Genomic DNA, 13,029 nt, shown 5'->3' on the forward strand with positions numbered 1-13,029 from the left:
AAGCTTGATGAAATCAGTCTTTCTGAAGGCAGCACAGTGGATTTGACAAATCCTGCAGAACTGCTGGAGCAGATCCCTGAGTTTGCTGAGGAGCTGATGGAGCCGGAAGATTGCTTCCCCGAAGGTAAGGGCCTGCATATTTCACTGCAATGCTGAGGCGAGAAACCTCCTGTCCTCTTATCAAACATGCCTCCACGTTCACACCAAGTTGCTCTGGCTGCTTGCAATAGTATTTCACTGGATGCACTTCATTTCTTAGATACTGTAATTCTCCGGAATCACTTGTTAACATTAGCCTTTGGATTTCCAAGGCAAGATAAGCCAGATGCATGCTCAAAATTCCTGTGTAGCTTCTAATATGCTACGTTTATTTTCATCACAATTTTTGCTATAGAGTTACTTAATAATAATAATAATAATAATAATAAGGTTGATATTTCCGATTTGGCCAATGACGATTTTGTCTTCCAAAATATGTGTATGATCAGACTTAGTAGAGAACTAATCAGTTTGGGGTGTTTCTATAGCTTAGGTGTACATAGGCAGTTAATATAAACTGTCTGCAGTGCTCACGAGTCCCAGGGACTCCCTTCCATTTATTTTAAAAGTCATGAAGATAAGCATGTCCAGTAACATTAATTTGACCAGGGATGTGCTATGCATGGGGCATTTTACTTAATTACTTCAGATAACAACTCATATATAGATAACTATTTTAATAACCCAATAAGCCAGTATTTTATTAAATTCTGACACCATGCTACCCCAAAACATATTTGAAACCCAGCTGCACAAAGAGATCTATTTTAGCTACATTTGAAAGGAAAATAACGTTCTAAGTTTTTTTCTTCTGAGTGAGCTCTATTCAAAATATTATCTCAGTAAGATTCCTCATTTTCCTTTAAATCTGGGTTAGGAAAAATAGGGTTAGCTGAATGTTAGCATATTTCCTTGAAAATTCAAGGGTTATTATAAATAAAAACAGAGCTGCTCAAATGGGATCAGACAGAAATGATTTACTGGGTATATGAATGCCCCTGAAGTCAGCAAAAATGTGCAGCTCTATATGTGTGAGAAAGATGATTGAATGAGGTAAGGGAGCCCTGCAGGGCTTACAAATGTCCCTAGGATCTAAACATTTTTTTGGCAGCTTTGCTTAAAAGCAGTAGCCAAAAATTAATGCAGTTGACTGAAGAAAGCATGGTACTGTGCTGTAACTGTTCTGGCCAAGACAATAATATTTAGAAATTAGATCTGGTGTTTTCATTCTTTCATAATATATTTCTTAATGAGACCACTGAGCAGCAATCTATGCTGTGCACTGCAAAGTGAGAAATTATGTTATATAATTGCACAAACAAGCCTCTATTATAAAACCAGTGCCATTCAAATGCCAGACAGTTTACAAATGATGAAACCATGGTTGGCCAGGATCACCTTCCATTTTTTAAAACAAGTAAGGCTTGTATCATTTAGCCCATCACTTCATTCAGTGCACAGCCCTGGGTCATTCCCAGCACAGCTGCATTCTGTAATTTTCTCTTTCTTAAAATGACCAGAACTGCCCTAATCCCGATCATGCAGACCCACACCAATATCCAGATGTTTTTTTGGAAGCCAATGTCAATGGGATGTGGGGTAGCAGTGGCAAGAGGTGGATCATTGGAAGCATTAACCTAGTTTTGAAGCCCTCCTGTCATCCTGACCACAGAGAACTGTAGAAATGGAGCTTTGGGATGAACCCCAGGCTTACCCTTGATCACATCCATCCTTCTGGCGCCTGATCCCTTCCCCCTGAGCACAACAATGCTGATGCTGCCTTTTATTCCTCTCCTCTCCTACTTCCTCACCAGCTCCTGCTGAAATCAGGGTGTCCTCCTCTTCTCCCGGGCTACTGCCAGCTGAGCCTTGAGCACTAAATGGGAGTTGAAGCAGAAGCTGCTCCAGGCCCTTGATCCTGTGCATGGTGGCTGGGGGCACTGGGGAAGCTGTTGCAGGCAATGGCATCCCCAGTACATCTGCGCTACTTTCCAGGCAAAACGCATCCATGTTGATTTTTCAGAGGCTGCTGTGTAGGCTAAATGAGATTGTATTGCTCATGGATTTGGCAAAAATGCATAAACTTGGCACGTGAGTGTTCCCTCATTGAACTTCAAGTCAGAGAGCCATAAACTGAAAGTCTAAATTACTTTTATTGTAATGACGTTAGGACTTGATTGTATTTATGGAGAAAACCACAGTATTCTCCCACAATCTTTGTTTATTAAATGCCTTCCAATATTTTTCCTCAAAGTTAGCATTGCAATTAAGCCTCATGCAGCTAACACTTCGGTCTGGTTAAAAACAAAATGAAGCAAAGCAAAACAAAACCCATCTATTTAGCTAAGATATGACAAAGTTATAAAGTACTAAAATGGAATTATTGAAGTGCAAGCACTGTGCTAGTTTATCTAGTGTTGCCTTTGTCATCTTCTAATAAAGAGATACAATATTCGGTATATTTGGAAGAATGGCCAGCTAATATTTGTGAAAGAATATTAGGTAAGATGAAGAGAGGTGAGAGGGAGAATCAAGTTCTTACCTTCTTAGCTCACCAGCTATCTAAATGCAAACTATGACATTTCTAAACACATTCAGCATAGGTTGTGTCCTGAACAAATATGTTCCAGATTCAGCCCCCTTTTTCAGATAACAAAGGCACAAAGATAATACATGTTCTGGAAATAGTTGCTGAAAGTTTGCTGAGGTCAGAGTTTTCCCGGAGTTGGGTGACCCAGATTAGCCATAGGTCATTTTTCTTGGGGAGACTTGTTAATTCGTTATCATCTCAAAATAGCTTTGATTAGGCTGAACTGGGAATATTGTTGGGTCAGGAAATGTGGAGTCAAGGTAGGGTCACAGCTCAAGGTCAAGTATTGCTGGGAAAAACCCGATAGAAATGGAGAGATCATTCTTGTTGCCAGTTGATGGGAAAGCAACATCTAGGCAATGCCAGCTATTTGGGTATTTTTCCCTCCAGATGCCTTGCAACACTCCAGTGCTGTTACCTCCATTGGTATGCATTCCGCACCAAAAATTGTTGTCTGTTTGGACATTATCTTCTGTGTCCCGCAGAAGGTCATCCAAAGAGAGCCCCTGGCCACAGCATACTCCTCTATCCCAGACCCTAATAGGAGAAAGTTTTCACCAAGTCCTCAAGCGTAATTCCCCGGGCACGGCCCGCTGGCAAAGGGATATGGTCAGATGGTTGCGCGAGAATGAGCTACCTTGATCAACACGCGGTTGATCACAACTCGTGACACCCAGGACACCCACAACCAGATTTTCATGTGACCGTGTAGGATCATTTATCACAGCTGGAAAGCGCTGAAGTTATTCTGGTTAATGGTGGGGTCTGCGTCTCCCCAGCGGCTCTTAGCGGCTGTTCAGAAATGCAAAAGCCAAGAGGAGCTCCAATAGACCACTAAAGTGAACACTAGACTGAGCTGTGGGCTCTGCCACCAGATGAGGTTTGAAAGCTGAGTAAAACCAAACAAAGCCCAGCAAAACATATTAAGTGTCATCCTAGAAATGTATATGTATATGTGTATATGGATATGGATATGGATATGGATCAAACATAAGTTCGAAAGTCTCTCTGTTCTCTAGCCATAATACCTGAGATAAAGGGTAATTTATGGTCAGGTAGGGCCTGCTAGTATTTTGTTGTAAAGAGTTCTCAGCCCTCAGAAAACACTTACCATTCCATCACTTGTGCAGAACCAGATTAAGCTGGGTCAGACGGGACCTCCAGATTTCAACTCATCCAACCCCCTGCTCCAAGCAGGGCTCCCAGTGGTGGCGGACCAGGCTGCCCACTGCCTTTGCTTCAAGGCATCACACTGTTAGTTGTGGTGACCTCCAAGAGGATATGTTTTGAGGACAGTAGCAGTGGATAAACAAGAATCATATCCTTGTAAAGACTTTGGGAGAGTGAAAACACCTGACAGACTGTGGCTTTTTCAGAAGCTGTGTCTCTGCAGCTCCCAGCTGTAGTACACAAGGAAAGACTTAAATCTCCATGTGTGTCTCAGGCACCTGAATGCTGGAGACAGTGAAAGCAAATCTCTTCTGTGTTAGCCCTAGAGCTGCACAGCATAAAACCCAGTCATGCAAACCAGTGGATTAGTGGGGCCAGAGGATGAGAAAGGGGGCAGATAGGAGGGCCAGCAGAGATGTGTGCCCTCCAAGCCAGACTTGCCTTCTTGTTTGAGCATGCACAGCTAGCCCGGCTGGTCATTAGAAACCCAGCTTGGCAGATATGTGTCTTAAAACTGAGTTATGAATACCTTCCTGCTTGAATTTATGCTAAGGAAGCCATATTTTCTTTGTGTCAAACCAAGCAATATTATAAACACCATTCAAAGCTAAGCAAAATATTGTTTTGTTCTAAAAATGAATGCCTCAATAATTGGGATCTTTGAAACAGTAGCTCTGAAATTACTGTAGATTAAACACAAGGTACCAGACTTACTGCTCCACAGTATGCAAGAAATTAATTGGTCTTCCATGTTTACTGAAGGGAATCAGCAGCCCAATCCAGCCAAAACATATCTAACAATTTTATGCAAATTTAAATGTATATATTGGTATGAACAAGCAGTGGATTTGTAAAGGCTTTGCTCAGAAGCTTGAAATAAATAGTCTGGCTATTGTGCATGCAGGAGAAAGCTATTGCAGCATAGCTCCCACATTTACAGGGAGATTTTTCTCCTAATGCACCAAAGTAATGCAATCAGGTCTAACAGCTCCATGATTATAATGCAGCAGGCTAGAAAATGTGAGTGCAGAGCTAAAGGAATATTTACACAGAATGCATCGTAAATTAAATGCCTCTTTTTCTTTTTTCTTTTTTTTAGTTTTTAATTGTTGTGGCAGATGCTTAAGTTTTCTCTGTCACACCTGCAGTGGAAACTGCAGGATAGGGCCCTTTTTAATCTGCAGTTTGTGGTCATGCCATAGGACACCCCACTGACTGAAGGGAACAATTCTCTCATTTTGAAAGCAAACAAAAAGTAAATAATATCATAGTACCCAATGCATTCAGAAAGATTTCTTGGTAAATGGGTCTCTTTTTCATGAGAAATGGTATGTAATGTTGAAATGAGAATTGAAAACAAGCATTGTTCTTGGGCAAGGTGACCACTAACGGAGCTCAGTACAACTTCACTGATTTGCCAGCAAATAGCTTGACCTTTTGAGGGGGACTTTTTCTGCTGTTCTGTGTTTCTCTTGAGCAGACATATACTATCCAAAATGCTGTAATGGAAATGAGTCATTTTGCTCTCCAAAAGCATGTAGCCCACCATGAATTAGGGTGGCAAAACTAAGTCCTGACCAAATCACAAGGCATTCAGCTTCTTCTATGCAACCCTATGTAGGTCCTTAATAGCATTGATTTCAGGGGGGATAGCACAGATCTATTAGACTAGGCAGCATGAGTAATGTTGTTATAAGAAATGCCAAAGGGTTTGTTCATGTCTTGACACTTGCTATGTTAAAAGGTGTTAATGAATAGTCTTCTTCATATGGATCATGTAAATAGCTTTCAAGACCTGAGGCTGGAGTCTGTTGACCACCTGCCTTGTAGAAGTCAGCTGGAGCTATGATTGCTCAGACCCTCACCAGATCATGCCTAGAACACACTGGAATGTTTTCAATATTTTGATTTCATAGAAATTGGAAAACAAACAAACGGACAAAAAAACCACCAACAATAACCCTTGGAACATTGACTAAGGCCAAGTAAACTTTTTTGTCTTGCTATATAAAGCTTCCAATTCATCATTTAAGCTTGGGGCAAGGTCACCGAACAGTAGGCTACCAGCGTTACTAGAGAGTCCAGGAAAGCACAGATATTAAAGACCAGTCACTGAGGGAAATTAGAAAATTCAAAATGGAAATAGAACTTTGTTCATTAAAAACCTATTTATGGTCAGATTTCTTTTTCTTTCAGATTTCTTTTCTTCTGTTTGATTTATGAGTAGTTAAAAATAGCATTTCATCTGAATTGCAACCAGCATGATTATTCACGGAAGTGCTACTTGACATTAGTAATTGTATCAGAATCTGGTCTAAACATTTCTGAATTGGGCCCAATCAAAAGCATGGGATTTAATAGCGCTGTGATTTTGGGCTGACTCATCTGAGAGGCTATTTTGGATTTTTCAAGGTATTACTGTCAGTAACTAGGACTTTTTTTTTCTTTTTTTTTTCCTTTTTTTCAGAGCAGAATTGCATGAAATTGCCATCAAATAGCATTTAAAAAAAAAAAAAAAAAAAAAAAAAGAAAGAAAAAAGAAAGATTAGTGGCCCTAGCTGCCTTTCTGTTTTTAAATATACCTCTCTGTACCTGTAGATTGTCAGATGAAAGCTGACTATATCAGCAACAGCTTGTTTTTACCATTTTAAAACTGTTTTCCATCACATATGAAATAACAAGGTCTTATGCTGCCCTGCTCATTAGTATTTCATTTGAAGATGATTCCCTGATTTTAGCTATGCCTGAGCTCAGGTAATCATGTTAGCTCACTGTGTACTTGAAGAACAGAAGCAAACTTCTCCTAGGAAAGTTTTATCCAACTATCTTATGGTGGGGAGAACCACTTGCTGGAAGACATTAACCTATTCCAGTGTTCCTTATGGAGTCTATGGCTAGCTGAGCAGAGGCCTTTATCTAAGTGTCTAAAACTCCAATTATGAATCTAGGTGGTAATTTAGGAGAAAAGAGAGAAGAGTTTTTAGACAAAAGTCTTAAGTCAGAAAAATCCAGCATTTTCAAAATATCCCAAAGTATGTATGAGAACAAGGTAGTCCTGTAAAACGTTTCTTCTGCTAGAAGCAGTGGTTACATCTAATACAAAGGGGGATTTCTGCTTAACATGAGAAATCCATACTTAAGGTGTGAACACCCTGCTCATTAGGCTGTTCACTTGATATATGAGGGATCTGAGCCCAAGTCTTGGCTCCACCTGATGCCAAGTTGAGCTGAGTACGAGGTAGCCTGCATACCTGCATAACAGCATGGAGTGTGGACCAGACATCTGCATACTGGTAGTAACCACACAGGTTGTGGGATGAGAAATAGTGTAAGAGGTTTCTGGCAGCACTGCTAAGAGATGCAGCTGATAGCCCCCAGTGTCCTGTCCCACTGGTGGGGATTTATTGCATGGGCATTTCCAAGCAGAGCTGCCAGGGGAGGATGTTGGGCTCAAGGATCCTGGTACCACAGATGTGGTACCTGAAGTCTGTTCCATGGACCTACTTCCTAAAAAATACCCAAATCCCACACATTACTATCTCTGTGTTTGTTTTAAGAAAAAGTTCTGACTAGCATGATATCTTTTTATCTCTTGCCACAATTCTCTGTTGGTCTGGATTGAAGTGCTTAGAGGGATAAAATTTCCCTTTGCTGGAGTGGTACCTGACTCACAAAGAGGTGGAGAGCCAGTCCTTACACTTGCATCTTCTTCTAGCATTATGCTCTTGTCAAGCAATTTAATTATTTAATGTATTTCAGCTCAACCCAGAATTTCTCTGAATTCCAGAATACCGTGGGAGTACAGGTCTCTGTGATGGAAGTATTTAGAGGACAGGTAGTTACTTGCATCACTGTCACGTTATGTTTGCATTAAGGGTTTCCTATCCTGCTAGTCCCATACCAAAACCTCATACAGCCAAGAACCTACACCTTCCAAATGTCTCAGAGATGGGGCAGAAAAGGCAGCTGTGGAAGTGGTTCATATATGAACGATGACAGTGACAACCTACAGCGCTGCTGCTCCATAGCAGGGATGTAGGCAAATATAAACTTAGAGAAAATGCCAGGAAGAGCATGGCAGATTTAGCAGTTTGCTCCCTCCTGGCAGAGCCAGCTGCCAGCACATCCCCACTTCCAGCTACATGGGAATCCCGGCATCCTGGGACTTGCACTTGATCTCCTTGCAAATCACACATAGCTTGAGTGCCTCAGTTATGCCACCTTGAATTAACAGCATCTGCTGTCTGCATAACCTTGGCACTCACCCTCTTTCCTTCCCCACATTCCTTGCCTAAATATTATTTCTACTTGCAATAGCATTGCATTACATCACCAGAGTGAGATCTCCTCTCTTGTCACTTCTGAGCAGTTGTTGTGTGCTTCGAGATGTATCCGTGACCTCAGCCACCCTTCAGCTAGGGAAGCAGCTGGCCTGTGATTTATCATCTTATGATGGGACTATAAAACTTCACAGCAATCTCTCTTTCTATACAACACATGGTTTAAATGCAGGGTAAAAAGCTTGCTTTTTGGAAATAAAGTAGTTTCTAAGGTTGTTCTCACCTGCAAATTTTGTGACACTTGAGTCAAATTATCTGACGTATGGCTGAATGGCCAGCCTGGAAAAGGACAACTCCTGGCTACCAGGCTGTCCTTGCATTGCAGTTTTAAGTTCCTACTCAACACAAGATAATGGAAGTGGTGCTTTTTAAATGGGAAAGACCAATCTATCTGTTACTAACAATACTCCTTTGCTATAGCAGTTTAATGTTGCTAAGAAGACTAAACATGGCCAAGGTTTTTCCAGCAGAGATCTTTCTGAGGTCCCCATTGCCACCATGGCGTTTAGCTATCATAGTTGTCAATGCAACACCTTGCTAAGGTCAGAAAGTGCTATAAGTGCCAGTAGGGAACTTGCTGTGGACAAAGGCTGGATATCTAAATTTCTGCTGAAATCAAAGAGGATTTAGCCACCTAAGTACTGTTCCAAAGTTGACCTGATGCCTTGTTTAAGCTCATGAGATACCAGGAGATCAAAATCTGTTTTTCCTGTTTGAGTCTCTTCAGCACAGTGGTCCCATCTACATTGCTGCACCACCTCCTCTCATCTCCCTTTCATCAGGTTCCCACTTTTAATCAGTAATTCTAATGGTACCATAATACCAAGAAAATATCCTTCCTACATTCGGAAGGATGTGGAAACTATTGGCAATACCCTGCTGGAGTCATTAGACCGAATCAGCAGGGCTGCCTGAGCTTAGCTAACACAATGTGATCAACCTGGGGCACTGGTGACTCACGACCAAAATATTCTGTACCACAAAAATCACTGGGAGAGACCACTGGAGCAAGTTTAAAGTGATTTTGAGTATTTTTGAATAGAGTGAGAAGGGGAAATAGAAGGCAAAGCAGAAGCGGATGATGAGAAGTTTCTAAGGGTCATTAGAGGGAGGAAAGGTAGGACAGACTCCATGCAGTAGCTTATTGCTGGAAGTAATCTTGTTTAGCAGGCACTTATAGCAGATTTAAGAATTAAACAGGCTTTTTTAACAGTTGTTTTGTTTCTGTTTTGCTCCTTTTCAGTTTGCGTGCGATTCTTCCCATGCTGTTCAGTGGACATCTCAAAATTTCCAGGCAAAATTTGGTGGAGGCTCCGGAAAACATGCTACAGAATTGTCGAACACAACTGGTTTGAAACTTTCATCATATTCATGATCTTGCTGAGCAGTGGAGCCCTGGTAAGTGTACCAGGATTTCTTCATTGCTTGAAAGTAGACATGGATCTAAGAGAAGGTGGTCTCAGGTTAGGTGCATCCGAGATCTCATTGCTCATTTCTCAAAGCAAAGCACTGTGAGCAGTGATCAGAGAGCTACCAATGGAGTTGGTGGATGTGTATCATGTTCTGAATGCACCTTAGCTTAACCCAACATACCTTTCTGTGCTCAGATACCTCCTGCTTGGAGCCGAGTGAATGCACACACAAGAAAGCCAGTTAGTCATTGTCCATGACTCCGATAAGGGATCTTCTCCTGGTGCTGGGATTATCCACACTGTACTATGTCCCTGAAACTGATGTGATTTCTCCCAGGGTTTTAATTGGTCATAGAGCAAAGGGACATGTCAGAAGTTCTCTGGACTTTGATCTGGTGGTCACTGATATTCTCCTCAGTGATGGGGTTAAGAAATGTACCTACTAAATTCACAGGCAGTACCATCTTTGGGGAGGTTACCAGTGTTTTTCTGAAGTTCAGGATTAACTTTGCCTAGCAGATGAATCTGCCTTCAGTATTTAAATGAAAGTCACCTTAGAAAGGTGCCTGCTTCACCTCACCAGGGATAATCAAAGGCAGAAAGACAAAATGCAGGCTGACTGGTAAGGTAGCAGATTTACTAAAAAGAGCTGAAGAGAGAACAGGCAACAAACAGAATAGAATAAACTACATCACAACACGACAGAAAAGCAGAACACCCCACTAGGCTGTATAAATAAGCATGTTCTTCCACTCCCGTTGGCATCAAGGAGGCCTCAGCTGGAGCACAAGGCTTCAGCTCTGGGCACTGCACTTTGGGAAAGATGTGGGCTAATTGAAGGAACTCCAGAAGAGGGCAACGCAAATTGTCAGTGGCCTAAAAAATAAGAGGAAAACACGGAAGTACTAGACTTATGTAGTTTAAAGAAAGTCTCTGCAGGGAGGCAAGAAGATGGCAGTGCATAAATGTTGCAAAACGAACGGAATGGACAATTCTCCAGGTCCACTAGGGATGGACTGGAATTTTGCCCAGGGGATTTTCTTTTATTATGAGAATAAAAAGGCTGAAAAACTTGTACAGATAGCAGGCTGCTGAAAATTGTCATAGCTCTGCTGAAATCAACGGAGTCTGACAGTTTTTGCACCAGCTTGGGGATCAGCATGTTAATTTTTTAACACATTTTAAAGGGGGCAAGTCATTTGTTATATTACACGTTAGACAAATGCACTTCCTTACATATGTAATTAAAAGTGCCTTAGATACTGAAGATTGTGATATAAATCTCATTTAGTTTTCATTGAAAACACTCATTTGCCTTTTCTAAAATTTATTTTCAGTTAACTTAGTACAATTCTGTATAAGGGCAAATTTTGCTGCACTTTCTCACATACCTGCACTGTGCTTTAGCATATCAAACTCTTCAGGATTGGGATTGAATGTGATGTGGGAGAGAACAAAGACTTTTTTTTTCTTTTGTTATTCTGGAGTGAGCTTTTCCAAACACTGAGCTCATCTGGCCATATCCCTGCAATGTGTGAAGTTCTTAAGGGAGTTTAAAAAACAATGTATATTCATATGTGGTGGTTAAACCATTAGGGTATGTCTATAGCTTACTGCAAAAGGTCTGAAAACCTTTCTTGTGCATTTAAGCCATAAACACCCAAACTGTGAGTCTGTGTTTTAACAGTAAATGTTGGTAACAGTGCAGGTATCCTGTTTAATTCTTTTTTTTAACACAAAAGCAAGGCAGAAGAAATAACCTTAATGTTTAGCTTAGTCTTTTGGGTAATGTCCATGGTTTGCTCAGTAGCACGGTGCACCTGGGGCATTCAGGTAGCACATTTTTCACCCCTTGTTAAGCAGCTTCCTGGCTCACGGTCTGCTCTTGGTAGAGCAAACACAATGTGCTTTCTGACAAGTTAGTAGCAAACAAGGGGAGCGAAGGCAGGCGGGAGAGGAGGAAACCACTTTAAATAGTTTGCTGTTATTTTTGCTTTAATTGCAAAGTACAGCAAGTCATCTGACAAAGCGAGCGAGCCCCTACCAGAAGCGATAAACTCCAGTCCGTCTGTGTATTGTTTTCTGTGGCTTTCTCCAACAGCTCTTTCACACCCTTGAAATATCATTTCTGAAGGCAAGATAGGAGACTGGGTCGCAGCGAAAACGTCACCCCGAAGTGTGGGGACAAATGGACAAGCTTTGGCTCGGGCTGCCAGAGCTGTCTTGTCAGTTTAATTACTGTTTCCTGGCAGGCAAAAGACCAGTGTGACTGCCTGAGTGACAGGCAGCACGCTTCTGGTATCTGCAGGCACCGGGTGCTCGCTAACTTTTGGAAGTTCCTCAGAAAGTAGCGAGAGATCTTGAAATATGCAAATGTAGACAATTAAGATGATTAGCACAGACCCTCTTGAATAATGTCGTGCTTTCTTGCTGCTGAGTGTCACACAGTGGGACAAGAGGAATATATCAAAGCCTGGGTCCTCTGAGTGAGAGGGACATGGAGGCAGCCTGGATAATGATCAGCTGGGAAGCAGGCTGAAGCTACTGCTCGACTTAGCAGCTCCCAACCGAGCCATATATCTGCTGCCCTGACACCGGGATCCTGCATTTTTATTTGACGTGCATTATAAAGTGAAAGCTAAATTACGGGACAACTTTACTTGTTTTATTTTAGTAGGCACATTGTTTTATATCGTAAATATTTTAAAAGGGTTATTAAGTTGCTTGTACTTGATGCAGACGCTGAATGTCTTTTGATGGTGCCCTGCACAAGCTTAGTTAGGGAGACAGATGAGATGGGTAGATAGATACCTTGACCTTTAAAACATAATTGCTCTGTTAAGTGAATAATAATGAGCATTTCTTGAGGCAGATAGTTGTAGCTACCTGAAATGTGATGGCTGAACAGAAGCCAGGGAACTCTGTGCTCTGTAACACGGGCGTAAGCATGTTAATAACCCAATTTGTCATCATTAGCAGTAAGACGTGTCTGACTAAATGCAAGGGTCGGATTCTGTCTATTAGGTTAGGATCAGTCCTATCTATGACTGCGCACTCGTTCTGATGGTAACATTAAAATACATCAGAAATCACTGCCAGTACATGATGTCCTGTCAAATGAGACTACGTGCAGCACTGATGCTTTCCAACATCGCTCAGCAGAAGCTTTTAATCAATATTTTGCACTTCTAGGCTTTTGAAGATATTTATCTTGAAGATCGAAAAAACATAAAAACCATGCTGGAATACGCTGACAAAATATTCACTTACATCTTTGTCTTGGAAATGCTTTTGAAATGGGTGGCTTATGGCTTCAAGAAGTATTTCACCAATGCCTGGTGCTGGCTTGACTTCCTCATTGTAGATGTAAGTACCATTTGGGAGCTACGATGCTTCTCGTGTTGTGATCTTATGGTGTGCATAAGGAGAGGCTGTTAAGTCTGGCAGCTTTGTGTCTGCAAAATGACAGCTGTCGCTC

The 13,029-nt window shown here is 41.5% G+C and overlaps 1 protein-coding gene across 5 annotated transcripts in view; it reads left to right on the top strand.

Moving 5' to 3' along the window:
* LOC118162674 (sodium channel protein type 5 subunit alpha-like) overlaps positions 1-13,029 on the top strand; it is a 208,240-nt gene that overhangs the window by 157,580 nt on the left and 37,631 nt on the right. For all 5 annotated transcript variants that reach the window (XM_035318995.1, XM_035318990.1, XM_035318992.1 and 2 more), the window contains 3 exons: positions 4-124; positions 9,383-9,537; positions 12,744-12,917. In XM_035318995.1, the coding sequence (XP_035174886.1) occupies positions 4-124; positions 9,383-9,537; positions 12,744-12,917 (450 nt within the window). The remainder of the gene's footprint in view (positions 1-3; positions 125-9,382; positions 9,538-12,743; positions 12,918-13,029) is intronic.

This window comes from Oxyura jamaicensis, chromosome 2 (genome assembly GCF_011077185.1).
Source record: "Oxyura jamaicensis isolate SHBP4307 breed ruddy duck chromosome 2, BPBGC_Ojam_1.0, whole genome shotgun sequence".
NCBI lineage: Eukaryota > Metazoa > Chordata > Aves > Anseriformes > Anatidae > Oxyura > Oxyura jamaicensis.